Source organism: Larus michahellis, chromosome 2, assembly GCF_964199755.1.
Source record: "Larus michahellis chromosome 2, bLarMic1.1, whole genome shotgun sequence".
Lineage (NCBI taxonomy): Eukaryota > Metazoa > Chordata > Aves > Charadriiformes > Laridae > Larus > Larus michahellis.
This window is the reverse complement of record NC_133897.1, coordinates 66684644-66696774: the sequence shown is the minus strand read 5'-3', so window position 1 is coordinate 66696774 and position 12131 is coordinate 66684644. Positions and strand designations below refer to the sequence as shown.

The window sequence follows — 12131 nt, the reverse complement described above, 5'->3', positions numbered from 1 at the left end:
CTGGGCTCCCCGGTTGAAGAAGGACAGGGAACCGCTGGAGAGGGTACAGCAAAGGGCTACGGAGATGATGAGGAGACTGGACCATGTCTCTTAGGAAGAAAGGCTGAAGGATTTGGGTCTCTTCAGTCTGGAAAAAAGATGACTGAGGGGGGATCTTTTCAACACTTACAAATGCTTAAAGGCTGGGTGTCAGGAGGATGGGGCCTGGCTCTTTTGAGTGGTGCCCAGTGAGAGGACAAGGGGTCACAGGCAGAGACTTGAGCACAGGAAGTTCCATGTAAACATGAGGAGGAACTTCTTTACTTTGAGGGTGTCAGAGCACTGGAAGAGGCTGCCCAGGGAGGTGGTGGAGTCTCCTTCTCTGGAGACCCTCAAAACCCGCCTGGACGCATTCCCGTGTAACCTGCTCTAGGTGACCCTGCTCTGGCAGGGGGCTTGGACTAGATGATCTACAGAGGTCCCTTCCAACCCCTACCATTCTGTGATTCTGTGGTTTCTCTCAAAAACAAAATTTGGGCATGGCTTTTTGTTTTGGTTTGTGTACATTGCTTGCTTGGTTTGTTGAAATCTTGCTCCTTACAGAGATGTGGTAAAAATGCATGCTATATGAAGAAAACCTTGTCACAAAAGATGTGTTGTGCAAAACTTCAGTGAACTGAACTCCTAATTAGGAAAAATTCCTTAGACCTGTCTATCATGTAACCAATAATAACTTCTGTTAAGAAAAATCATTTTCCTAGAGTTGAAAAGCAAAAGGCTGCTACTCAAGCTCCAAAACATTCATTTGTAATCCTAATTCAGTGCGTATCGTGCTGTTTAAAATAGAATGACTAAATGTCCTTTTTAAAAAACAGTGCAATGAATTGTTTTTAAATTCTCCATGAAAGACAATCACATTCAGATGTTCCTTGGCACCAATTAGTTTCGATGCAGCATTTCAAAGGCCTTTCTTCTTTAAATAGCATGATATGTTATATAAAGTTATGTGGCTATTGGAAGGGAACTCATGTACTGCATTAAGGTGAGGGTCCAGAATACTACTAGCATACTTAGCAGCAAGTGCTAAATCACAGTTCAGTGAGGTCACATAACCAAATTCCAGATTATCTCTTTTATTACTTTCAACTAATAAATCTTTGGAAGCTAGAGCCTGACAAGTTCATCACAGCATTTTAACTTTTCAGTGGTGTGTGCAGAATACATATACATATAGAATCTTACAAAAGAAAAAAAAAGAAAAAGCAGCAGCAAGTCCACAATAAGAATGGAAGAAAAAGTAGTCTTAATGTCAGATGCCACCAGACTGAAAAGTTATGCTGAAAGATGTGCCCACGTTTTTTAATTTGAACCTCCTCAACTGAAGTAGAGCAGTTTATCATTTAGTTCCAGTGAAGAGATTTGCACACCAGACGTTTCACTGCATTATGGATGGGATAATGTTAAATATGTCTTCACTGCAGTTCCACAGGTCACTGGCATGGGCATAAGCCAAGACCATACAGTTAAGATTATTGCAACATAGCTATCAATCATGCAGCTAGCTCTACAGTAACTAATAGTATTTAATGCTTAGATAATATGGTTTCATTATTGCAAACAAAATTAAAGGGTCCTTTCCTGTATAGAGACAATCCAAGCAAAAGTCCGCACCATTCCACCAGGCTGTTAATTGAACTTTTTTCCACCAGGATTCAAAAGGAGGAGGGGGTTAAGGGAACTCACTGATATAGCAACATGGTTGAACACAAACCTACGCTGCAGAAGACTTACCATCATCCAGGTACATCTGGTCCAATTCCTCGGGTTCTCGCTTGATCGTTACAGGAATAGGGGCCAAATTATGATTACTTTCCTCATGCAACTCTGGCAATGACAGTGGTTGGGTTGTTGGAGACTCATTTCTGTGAACCTTCGGTAGTTGCTGCTGCTGTTGACCCATTATGGATGAGTGAGTTGGACTGCAGGACTGCAAATAGGTTGGCTCTTGGGTAACAGATGGAACTGGAGAAGAGGGACTGTTGGGATAGAGTGTTTGTTGATAACCAAGGGGACAGCTACTGCTCAGATGTTGACTCACCTGCGGCTGCAGCATGATGTGAGATGATTGCTCGGGGGAGCTTGGGTGCACAACTATAGACCTTGGCACTTCCTGTATGGTGGGGACACCTCCAGTGGGCTGCTGAAGTCCGAGGTGACTGTGGCCCGGGTTGGGGATGCACTTGTAAGGAGAGGATGAAAGGTCATGCAGCTTGGGGCTTGCGTTGGGAGAAGGTGACATCACAGCGTTCCTCTGCTGACAGGAGGCAAAGCCAGCCACGAGGCATGAACCAGGATCAGGGGGCATCATGATCTGCTGGCTGTAGTATGGTTTAGAGAGAGGGCTTAAGCCTTGGTTCATTGGTCCACAGGTTTGAGCAGGCTCATAGTCATCTGTGGGTTCTGTTTTTATAATTGGAACTGTTAAAAGAAAAAAGTTTTACATAAACATGAGTTGCGTATTGGTATGATCAAGTTGGCTTGTGGCTAGGATACCCTTTGCAAAACAAACAATGTCTTGAATAAGACTCTGTGTGTCTTTTGCCTAGTTCTCCCACCCTATAAAAAAAAATGAATGAGTCATCAGCACAAGAAAGTCACAGCTGGTTCTAATATTGAAAAGGACTATTTTTTTTGGACTCTCCTCCAGCACTAATGTGCTATAAAAATCTATTTGCAAATAGCTGTACTTCAGTGGAAGCTTTGGACCCAAGGGCTCCATGGATTTGTAGTAATCAAAGCAAGAATTTAAACTTGGATATACTACTGCATTTCTACGGCTACTGATGGCCCATTTGATAAATGTCTGCACATTCGGTAAACTGGAGCATAATAAGGTAGAGATAGGGCTTTCAGAGTTCAGTGAAAGTAAAATTACAAAGATACATAACAAACTGCTATGTACAAGAAGTTTTCAATTATGAGGGTATTTTTGAAAGAGTAGGATTTGATTTATTTATTTTTTAAATGATTGTTTAATCTTACTAACCAGCGAACGGGTGTAAAATATTCAATAAGTTGCATCCATCTCTCAGTGATTCTAAGCTGGATCCAAACTGCTAATGCCAGCTCCTAACAAATGTTAACTCAGTCTCTGGCTACTAAGAAAAACTGACTACTATTCTAGACCTCTGCTTGCTCTACCCATTGTCCCAAGAGGCTCTAATTGAGCTGTCAAGCCATGTCTCTAAATACCACCAGCACGTGGACAGAATGACTGTCTGTGAGCATCAACTCAGTCATGACAAATGCAGAGCTGCTTTCTCAAATCAGAGGAGAGATCCTTCCTCAAATCAAAGTGTCTTTATCACATTGGCTTTCAAATCAAAGAGAGGTGCCTTTGCGGTTCCTCCTACAACATATGCAGTGCATAGGTAAAAGATACCCACTTTCTCTATCAGGAAAATTATAAATAATAGGGCCAAGCTAGTCTGTAGATGTATTTTTTCTAGCCAGATGCAACTCCAATGCATACAACAATTGAGTATGGATGCACAGTGGCATTTATCTTCTTTCCCAAAAAGAGAACCAGAGGAACAGCTGTCACTTGAAGGTGCTGCTGGAAATTTACAGTGACACCAGAGAATGTCTTTCAGAATATTAGAATAACCGAACCATTGTGGCACAAAGTCATTAATTCAAAATCTTTGCACAACTCAGCTAAGAGCACATGCATGTTGCATGAGTGTCTCTGACTGTATTTTTATTTACGTCTGTTTTACGAACACCTTTATACATTCTCCAGCCATTTACTATGTTTGTATATGAGTCTTTTGAACCCCTAAAACTGCACGTGTGTGCATGTGTACATATAAAACCTCTTTTAACGTTCACAAATTTTGCTGCTGGTGAATGCACTTCACTACCCTTGTTTTACAGTCCCCTAGCCTCTTGTTAACTTTGCTCCTTTTATGTTCTTTTACATATAGATGCTTGCAACACTTGTTTCAAGATTTCTAGCACCCCTAGTAAAAACATGTCTATACACGCAACAGATGCACAGGTGCTGCTCAAGACGAATGTGCTAAGGATAATGGACTGTCATTGGATTCCTCATAATCTTATTTTCACCTGCTTGTGTGCTGCACGCTGCCTAGGAGGGCTACTAATGCACTTGCTTGCAGAGAAGCAGATTCCAGGTTCAGTGACAGCTTTATTAAACCAGCATCACACCCTTTATGAAAATGCAAGACCAAAGAAACGCACCTAGATAAACATAGCAGCTTAGATATTGTAAGAAAATACCTTTAACAAGTTCCTGAGCTAGCAAATATTCTCACATGTTTTATATCAGGTTCGCTGTACTAGCACTAACCACAGCACAGCTGGAAATATGATGGTTGTTGAACACTGAATTTTCCCAATATATCACTGTTATAGAAACACCTGTGCTAAATAATTCCGAGCTCAACCACTGGCAATTCAACTCAAATAAACCCTGGAGTTGTCTGACTTGTTATAACCTAGGGAAGGGTTATAGCCCCGGTGGCAGGCAGGCTGGAGGCTTTAAAGAAGGCAGGTTCCTGATCTCAGGCTGATTTTTCATTGTAGCTTTTCTACACAACATCTCTGCTACTTGTTTTACCAGGCATTTTTTTGTCACTTTGATTTTTTTCTTTATAAAAGCAATGCCATGGGGTCTTTTTCAAGGTCCGATTACTGGCCATGAACACTGGGAATCTGATTTAATTTGCTGCTACACTGAAATACACCTGCCGCAACCAACAGAGGATACCCAGGAAGTCCTACTCTGCACTGGGCAAAGGACTGATGGGCAGAAGGGACTCTATTCCAGACCTGTTAGTCTAAAAATTCTCTTGGAGATGGTGACAGCAACCAAGGACACTCCTGTCTGCCCATAAATCCAGAGTTCAGAGAGAAAATAGAAACTGGTGTTAATTACGGGACCAGTCAGGGTACGTCACAGTAGCTCATTTGCTGATGGGAGGTTTGTAGCCAGACAGGGAAACAAGAAGGAGGGATATAAGATTAAGTGGGACCTCCGTTTTATCTGACAACTGTTTACATTGTCCCCTTGTATTGCTCTGATCTGATACTCCTGAGCACCAGTTATTTCATGTAATGGGAAACAAGTTCTCTTTAAATGGACAGATACTACCTGCACGTAGGCTTAGAGGTGTCTGAACATGTTCAACTGAATGGTCTCCATCACCTTTTTCAATGTGTTTTTTCAACACAGTAAAAAAGTCACCCCTTGCTAAGTATTATATAGTTTGTATGCTAATCTCATTACTAGAATAGGTATCACACTGAAAGACAGAAAAAGTATTCACGCTGAAACGGTGAAGGGATTTGTATCTGACTTTTCAGTGCTTTGCCACTTGTATAGCCATTTAACACTATGCAGAGTGAATGTATGGATCTTACCAAGCTGGGATGGCAGCCATTCACTCCCCTTTAAAGTGTAAATGTCTTCGCAGGGTACCAGTTTGGAGAAGGAAGCTCCATAGGAATTTTTTTTAATTTTTTTTTCCTGGAAAAACCACTACTAATGACCCAAATGATCGGGAATCAGACCTGCAAAGCTGAACATGTCAGCAGAAAGGTAAGACATTAACACTTCCCCTTCTGTCTAGACCTCAACTTTTGTATTTTATGTGAATATCTGTATAACTTGACTTGTGGAGGACAGATACACCACGAATTGCTACATTACACCAGTTAACAGTTTATTTATGACACTCTATCCTGGATCTGCTTCTCCCCAGCCTACGTAACTTCAACAAATGGCGTAACAAAGGCCAACAATCTTTGCCAATGTTTGTATTTCCAAACTCAGCACAAAGGATCTGTGAGTCTGACCTCCTGGTCATTCTGAAAATACTCTGAATGTGTCAAAAGTTGGTTTAAATCATCTTATATTCTTTCTTTAAAAGGGCAACCATTTACTTCCACTTTGCAAAGGACTGCGGAAGGCCCAAGGCAGGAGCTGTGCGTATTTCAAGGCACACCTTCCAAAAACAATGCAGGAACAGCCTGTACCTGTACTCACCATCACGGTGTCTATGGCATTACTCAAACAAGTTACAATACTTGCATGTAATAAGGCTACCGGTTCCTCGCACACCCTACCCGCTGTATCACTGACTTCTGGGGGTTGAGACCCTCAGCTGGGGGGAAGGAGCTGCAGCTGACTTAGAGCAGCTGAGGATACAAACCTTACGTGCTCACCTTGACCATTTTCTCCTAGGCAGGAACCCAAGGGAGTTCCTCCAGGGCAGCCAGGACCGATCACCGTCCAGCCATGGACTAGCGTTACCACTGACTTATTGACTCATGCTTGATTAACTGCAAATCTTTACAGACCTGAGCTAGACAAAGAGGTTTCATTCTCAAATACATCCCAGTGGAGGCATGGTAAGCTAGCTGCCATAACACATATCCATTTCCCCCGTCACTCACTTGCACAAGTGAGTAGTTCACAGAGGGAGATGAGACGTGATACAGAAAGTACAGTTAATTTTCTCAGGATTAATATTTAACAGAGAACAGTATTAGCCTGACTAACTTCTATCTCAAATATTTCAAATCTTAAATGACTCTGTAAAAACCTGCCAGCTGAAAGAGACACTCCTTGTTACAGGACAGGTCTGGACTGGTAATTAACTGGGAAGACCTACAGCTTATGAATCTGCAAGCACTTTTAGCAGAAAATGGATTATTTCTTAAATTCAGCAGAGCCATATCGAAAGGCAACAAGCATTCTGTCTCAATGCTGCTCCGTGGTGCTGAGATAACACCCGGTCTTGCAGACTCTCAGCTGGCTAGAATGAAAAATTGTGACTGAATTTGCCATGCACTGAGATTTGCCAACAATAAACTGCAGCAATGAAGCCAGAATTTGTGAAGTTGTAAAGAGAAAAGATGATGCAGTTTTTACATATGCTCAGACTCAAAAGTAATGTTACTCATTTAAGAGACCCTACTCTGCTGAAGGATCAGGCCCTTGACATAAAAAGGAAAAAATGAATGCAACTTTGGTTCGTATCGTGAATTTTTAAGTGCTTGTTACTTCGCAATGCATTAGACAATTTTAAGTGGTCCTTGATTTTGAATATTAAAATATGACAGAGCTCACAGTTCTAAATCAGTCTCATAAGCAACTTAATCTGTGCTAATTGGTTTTCAATGGTTCGATGATGCCTTCTTAGACTCTGGGCTCATGTCATTATGTCATCTAATTTAATACGAAATTCTGAGAACCGTGCACTGGCAGCAGCCCTGGCTATAAATCAAAGCTTCTCACTCAGAGAGAGCAGGGTTATGACATCATACCAAGGCACTGGGTGGAAGACAATGGTCCTTCTGTGTGGCTCTGAATCTGGGAGAAATATTTCAGCCAGTTCTGCAAGCCCACATTTAAATGAAAGGCCTTTCTGGCAGGTAAAATGTTAATATATCAAACCTTGAAGAAAAATAATAAATCATGCACATTCAGTAAAGGGAGTCAGAAAGTGCTTAAATATAAATTATATGTATTTTTTGACAATTCTAACAAGCCTGTTTGCTTTTACACTTTAGCAATCCAGATGGGTTTTTAAACTTTTTTTTGGGGGGTGCTATTAAACTATGTGAACTGAGAAAATATAATCGTATAAATTAAACAGATGTTTATCCTTATTAACATTGAACTAACAAATTCCCATTTCCACATAGTATTATCAATGCATACATTTATGGCACTATATTTATTTTACCCTTAAGTTTGATTGAACCTATCAAACAAAATAGCCACCTTTCACGGTGCAGACTATGATGTAGTTCCCTGGCACCAGCACACAGATTTTGGTTAGCATATGAAAATCAAAACACTACTTTTTTCATCCTGTGCACACACACATTTCTTCAGCTTTTGGACTAAGCGTCTCGTAATTGGTAAAAATTTTGAGATAAGGCCTTCAAAGAGGGTTGAGGAGTTAGGTAGCTGAATCTCCACTACTGAGCTGAGCTCTGAAATGCCATTTGTGCCTTTGAAATCCTCCCCCATCAGTCAACCTCGAGCCAGGCAGCACACCCTCTCCACCATGAGCCAGATGCTCCTTCAGAAGATGCTCTGCAGGTCATCCCAACTGCTGCCGCTGCTCTGTTGCTGGCCCACCGGAGACATGGTTAGGGATGTGGACACATCTCCATGTACAGCTTAGCTACTCTGTATTTGTGCAAGACAAAATCCTGGCAGCTGCAGCAGCATCGGCTGGATCCACCAGGCTTAAGCAGAGTGAGGACCTCGCCCCTCGTTCTGACTCTGGAGCAGTCTGGTGCTCGGGAGAGGCATTGGGCTGGCTGGCCTCAAAAACTGCAATCCCCCTTTCATATAACACCAGAGCAGCAGTGGCCGAGCAAAACTTTCTGAAACACCCTGCCAATGTATCTGCAGCAGCGGCAATGTGAGTGACAAGGGATGGGCGCTCAATCCCAGGATGTCCTGAGACAGTCACTACAGGGGCTTCCGCAGATGCTGGCTGTGAATGGGATATTTTTCCCGAGGCACCAATTCAACCAAAACATTTTTTAAAGGTCAAGCTACTGTCACGCCTTTGCTTTTTAGTTAATAAAACCAGAGCACGGTGACTCAGAAACAAAGGAAGCCTCACGCTATCGAGAAGCTGTAGGCAGCACACATGTGCAATTGCAGGTTTTATCTACACAAGTATCTGAACTCACTCACCCTCTCTTGTTAGTACGCTGCTACTGGTACTGCTCACTGAGAGGGCTACCTCTAATACATGCCTGCCTGCCCTCTTTGGGTTTAATGTGTATATATTTTTATGGGATCAGATGCATATGTACAGTTTTATACAAGAATAGCCTCCAGGTAGATGGAAGCCTTGTGCGTGCTTCTCAGCCTATAATCTCGGACAGTGCCATTATCTGATTGGAAAGTGCTTTCCAGCTAACTCATTTACTAAATGCGTTTTTAACAGCTGTTAAACTATTGGGTTATTCAACGCATATTTATGAGACAGAAGATTATATATGGTAGCTTGGTGCATACACTGTTAAACCGGGTGGGGAGGAGTGGAAGTTAGGTGGAGGGCATTTGGGCTGTGTTAGTACAGAAGATATGCATTACCTTTCTTTCAAAAGAAAAGGGGAAGACTCTTAAAAGGCACGATTGATTTTCCATCATAACACCTTATTAAACCCTACAATGTTGAAAAGGATAAATCAAGTTCTGTGGTATGCCCGCTTGGGCTGCTCTACTGCTACCCCCACGGTGCAGCACCCAGCTCCAGTACTGCCTTCAGCTGGAGGTTTAACTGTGCGTAACACCTAGGCTGCACTGGCCAAGGCTTTCTATGTCATTTCTGTCAGACACGTTAAAATTCATTGGGGTGAGGTCTTTTTTGAGGATGCGGCACAACATTATACTGCCAGCGCTGACACTACTCCTGCTGTCCCAATGAGGGGAGGAGAATGGGAAAGCAGTGGCTAAGGGCAGGGGTCCCGCCAGGCAGCAGCGTGGGGACAGCCCGACACTCCTCATCCCTGGCACTCCTGTGGCTCTGCAGGGATGAGCTGGAAGGAGGGCATCCTTACCGTGCCAGTCCTACCCCCAGATCCACCCTCACCAGAGAGGGGTTTGGACCCAGCTGACCTCAGCTCTGACATGGTCTTTGTCTTCAGAAGAGACAGATGCAGTCCCTCCCATAGCCAGCAAAACACATCCTCGTCCGTGCATTTCACCTCTGGCAGCCTCCACCACTGCATCCCCTTTAGGATCAGTCACTGGGCTAGATTAATTATGGTGATCAGCCACTTGAGGAGAACAAAAATAAGCATCTTGGGAGTTTAGCCTCTTAAGATCAAGACGGCTGCATCTGCAGGTCAGGGAAGGCTGACTGGGCTCCAGATGACAGCTGAAACGGCATGTCACACGGATGAACTGTGGGCAGCTCTAGTGGGGACCCAGCAACTGGGAGCAAAAGCATCTGAGGCCGTCACGCTGGTGAGCGTGATGCATGTCCCCTCCACTCCACTGCAGACCTCGCACGGCTGCCGGAAGGGATTGGAGGGGCTGATGCGCCTGGCAATGATGAATTTTGTGATCCTCTTAAATGGAAACAGGACTCGGACAAAATCTTGCCTGCTTTTTGTTACTTTGCTGAATGTCAAAAGCAACAATCAGCCACCCAGCAGCCAAAATGAAATAAGCTTTAACACCACATAGTGTAAAAATGAGGAACCGTGATCCATATTTCCACCTAAAATAAAAAAAATTACCCTGGGGCCAACCTTCCCCCCAATCCCTCCTGTTGCCCTGCCCTGCGCAGGCAGCTCGGTGGCTCCCTGGGCTGGATGGAAACACATGCAGCTGCTCCAAGCCTTCAGGCCTGTCCTGGCCACGCTCGGTCCTCTCACACACGGCCCCGGGAGGGCGGCACTGGCCTAAGGTGGGCCTGGGCAACTTCCATGCCCCTTGCTCCAGCTGCCCAGGCCAGAGGCGAGGCCTGCCGCCATGGCCCTGCCGCCGGCGGTCATGTTGGCTAGGCTGCAGGTGAGGATCCTTTCCCAGCCCAGGCACTGAATTTGGCCCCGCTTTCCCAACCGCCCCCAAATTACCCCCGTTTTGCAAACTAATAATTTTGCCAGCCTTGAGCATGAAAATTCAACAAATACTCAAAAAGTGGGAGGTGTCAGGAGGTGATGAGCGAAAGCTGTGCTCCGCGTCACATCAGAGCAGCAACGTTTTGCATCCTCATTTTATTGTTTTGCGGCTAAGGCAGCCGATGTCGCCTTTTGACTTAGAAAGCGAGCTGTGGGTGGAAGAGCCGAGGTGAAACAGAGGCACGGCTGCTCAGTGCAGTCACCAGAAAACTGCTGATCGCCCTCGTCTGCAGGGCAGGCCAGCGATAATTTTACCGCAGGGACAGGAAGGCGAGGAGGATGCCGGCAGCAACGCGCCCTGGGCACCCCTCGCCCTTTCCAGAAGCGCACCAACGAGCTCCACTTTCGCGCCGCCAGGCTTGTGAACAACACCACGAAGGCACCCCTAGTCACCCCAGGCAGGCTCTCAGCACAGCTCCTTACCCACAGATTCAAGGGACCTCCGTTCCCCACCAAGCCACCTGTCTGCGTGGCTGGGTTTTCAGAGGAGCTCGGCACCCCGGCGCCTGCAGGGAGGCAAAGGAGCTGCACTGCGGGGGCTGTGGGCTTGGAAATCTCGCCCTACGGGTGGCAAAACGCATCCCAAAATAAAAAGTTGCTCAGCGCATCAACACCATTTTAATAAATACTAGAAGTAGTGAAATGATTTTTTAATAATGCTTTGACAATTAAGAAGCCTGACAGAAACAGAAACCGGAAATACTTTATCATCAACTCTTTGCAAAAGTGTATTTTTCATTCCAGTGAAAGAAACACATCAACTTTCCTTTTTCCATCCTATTAAATATTTCCTAGACAAACTAGCCTGTCTTTGCTTAGTCAAGTATCACTACTTATCTAAATAAAATTCAAAGAAAAACTTTTCTATGTTCACCGTTCTTGATATCAAAATTCATTAGATAACAGAAATCATAGAGAGCATTCGCTCCTATCTGCAAAAAATGAGTTCCTGAACATGTTTCCTCTATTTTGATGTACCTACTTAAAAGAAATCTGAATAAACAGAGATCTAACCCTTATCATTCAGTGTGTTACTTAACATCTTCTGAGCTGGAGAACTCCTTCAGCTTTCTTAGCAGATGAAAGCACAGGATTTGGAACCACAGCACACATGTCTGATCGCTTGTGTGCTTCTTCAGCCTCTCCAGATTAGTTTAAACCTCAAATGCTACCGCTTACGCATAGTGATTTTAGAATTTCAAACAGATTCCTCCTGTTTGAAATGCATATATGGGCCAATGGTATAATAAATTCATAGAAGCAAAACGATAACGCAGTCATAAACAGAAAAGAAAACCAAGTGTTTTTCTAGAGGGTAGGGTTCACAAATGCAGAGTTCACCAATGGTTTTCCAAAATGTTCTGCTGCACATAACAGAGCGGCAGAGCATGTCTGAACAGAGCTGTGGCAGCCGAGAGACTTTAAAAGCCGAATATCCAAGCGTCTGCTCATTGTGCTTTGCTCAG

At 43.9% G+C, this 12131-nt stretch overlaps 1 protein-coding gene across 6 annotated transcripts in view; it reads right to left on the bottom strand.

The window, feature by feature from the left end:
• Positions 1–12131, bottom strand: part of NFATC1 (nuclear factor of activated T cells 1) — a 116585-nt gene that overhangs the window by 31965 nt on the left and 72489 nt on the right. For 2 of the 6 annotated variants that reach the window (XM_074575769.1, XM_074575774.1), the window contains exon 9: positions 1771–2457. In XM_074575769.1, the coding sequence (XP_074431870.1) occupies positions 1771–2457 (687 nt within the window). The remainder of the gene's footprint in view (positions 1–1770; positions 2458–12131) is intronic. The other 4 variants (XM_074575772.1, XM_074575773.1, XR_012585585.1 and 1 more) reach the window with 3 other exon arrangements.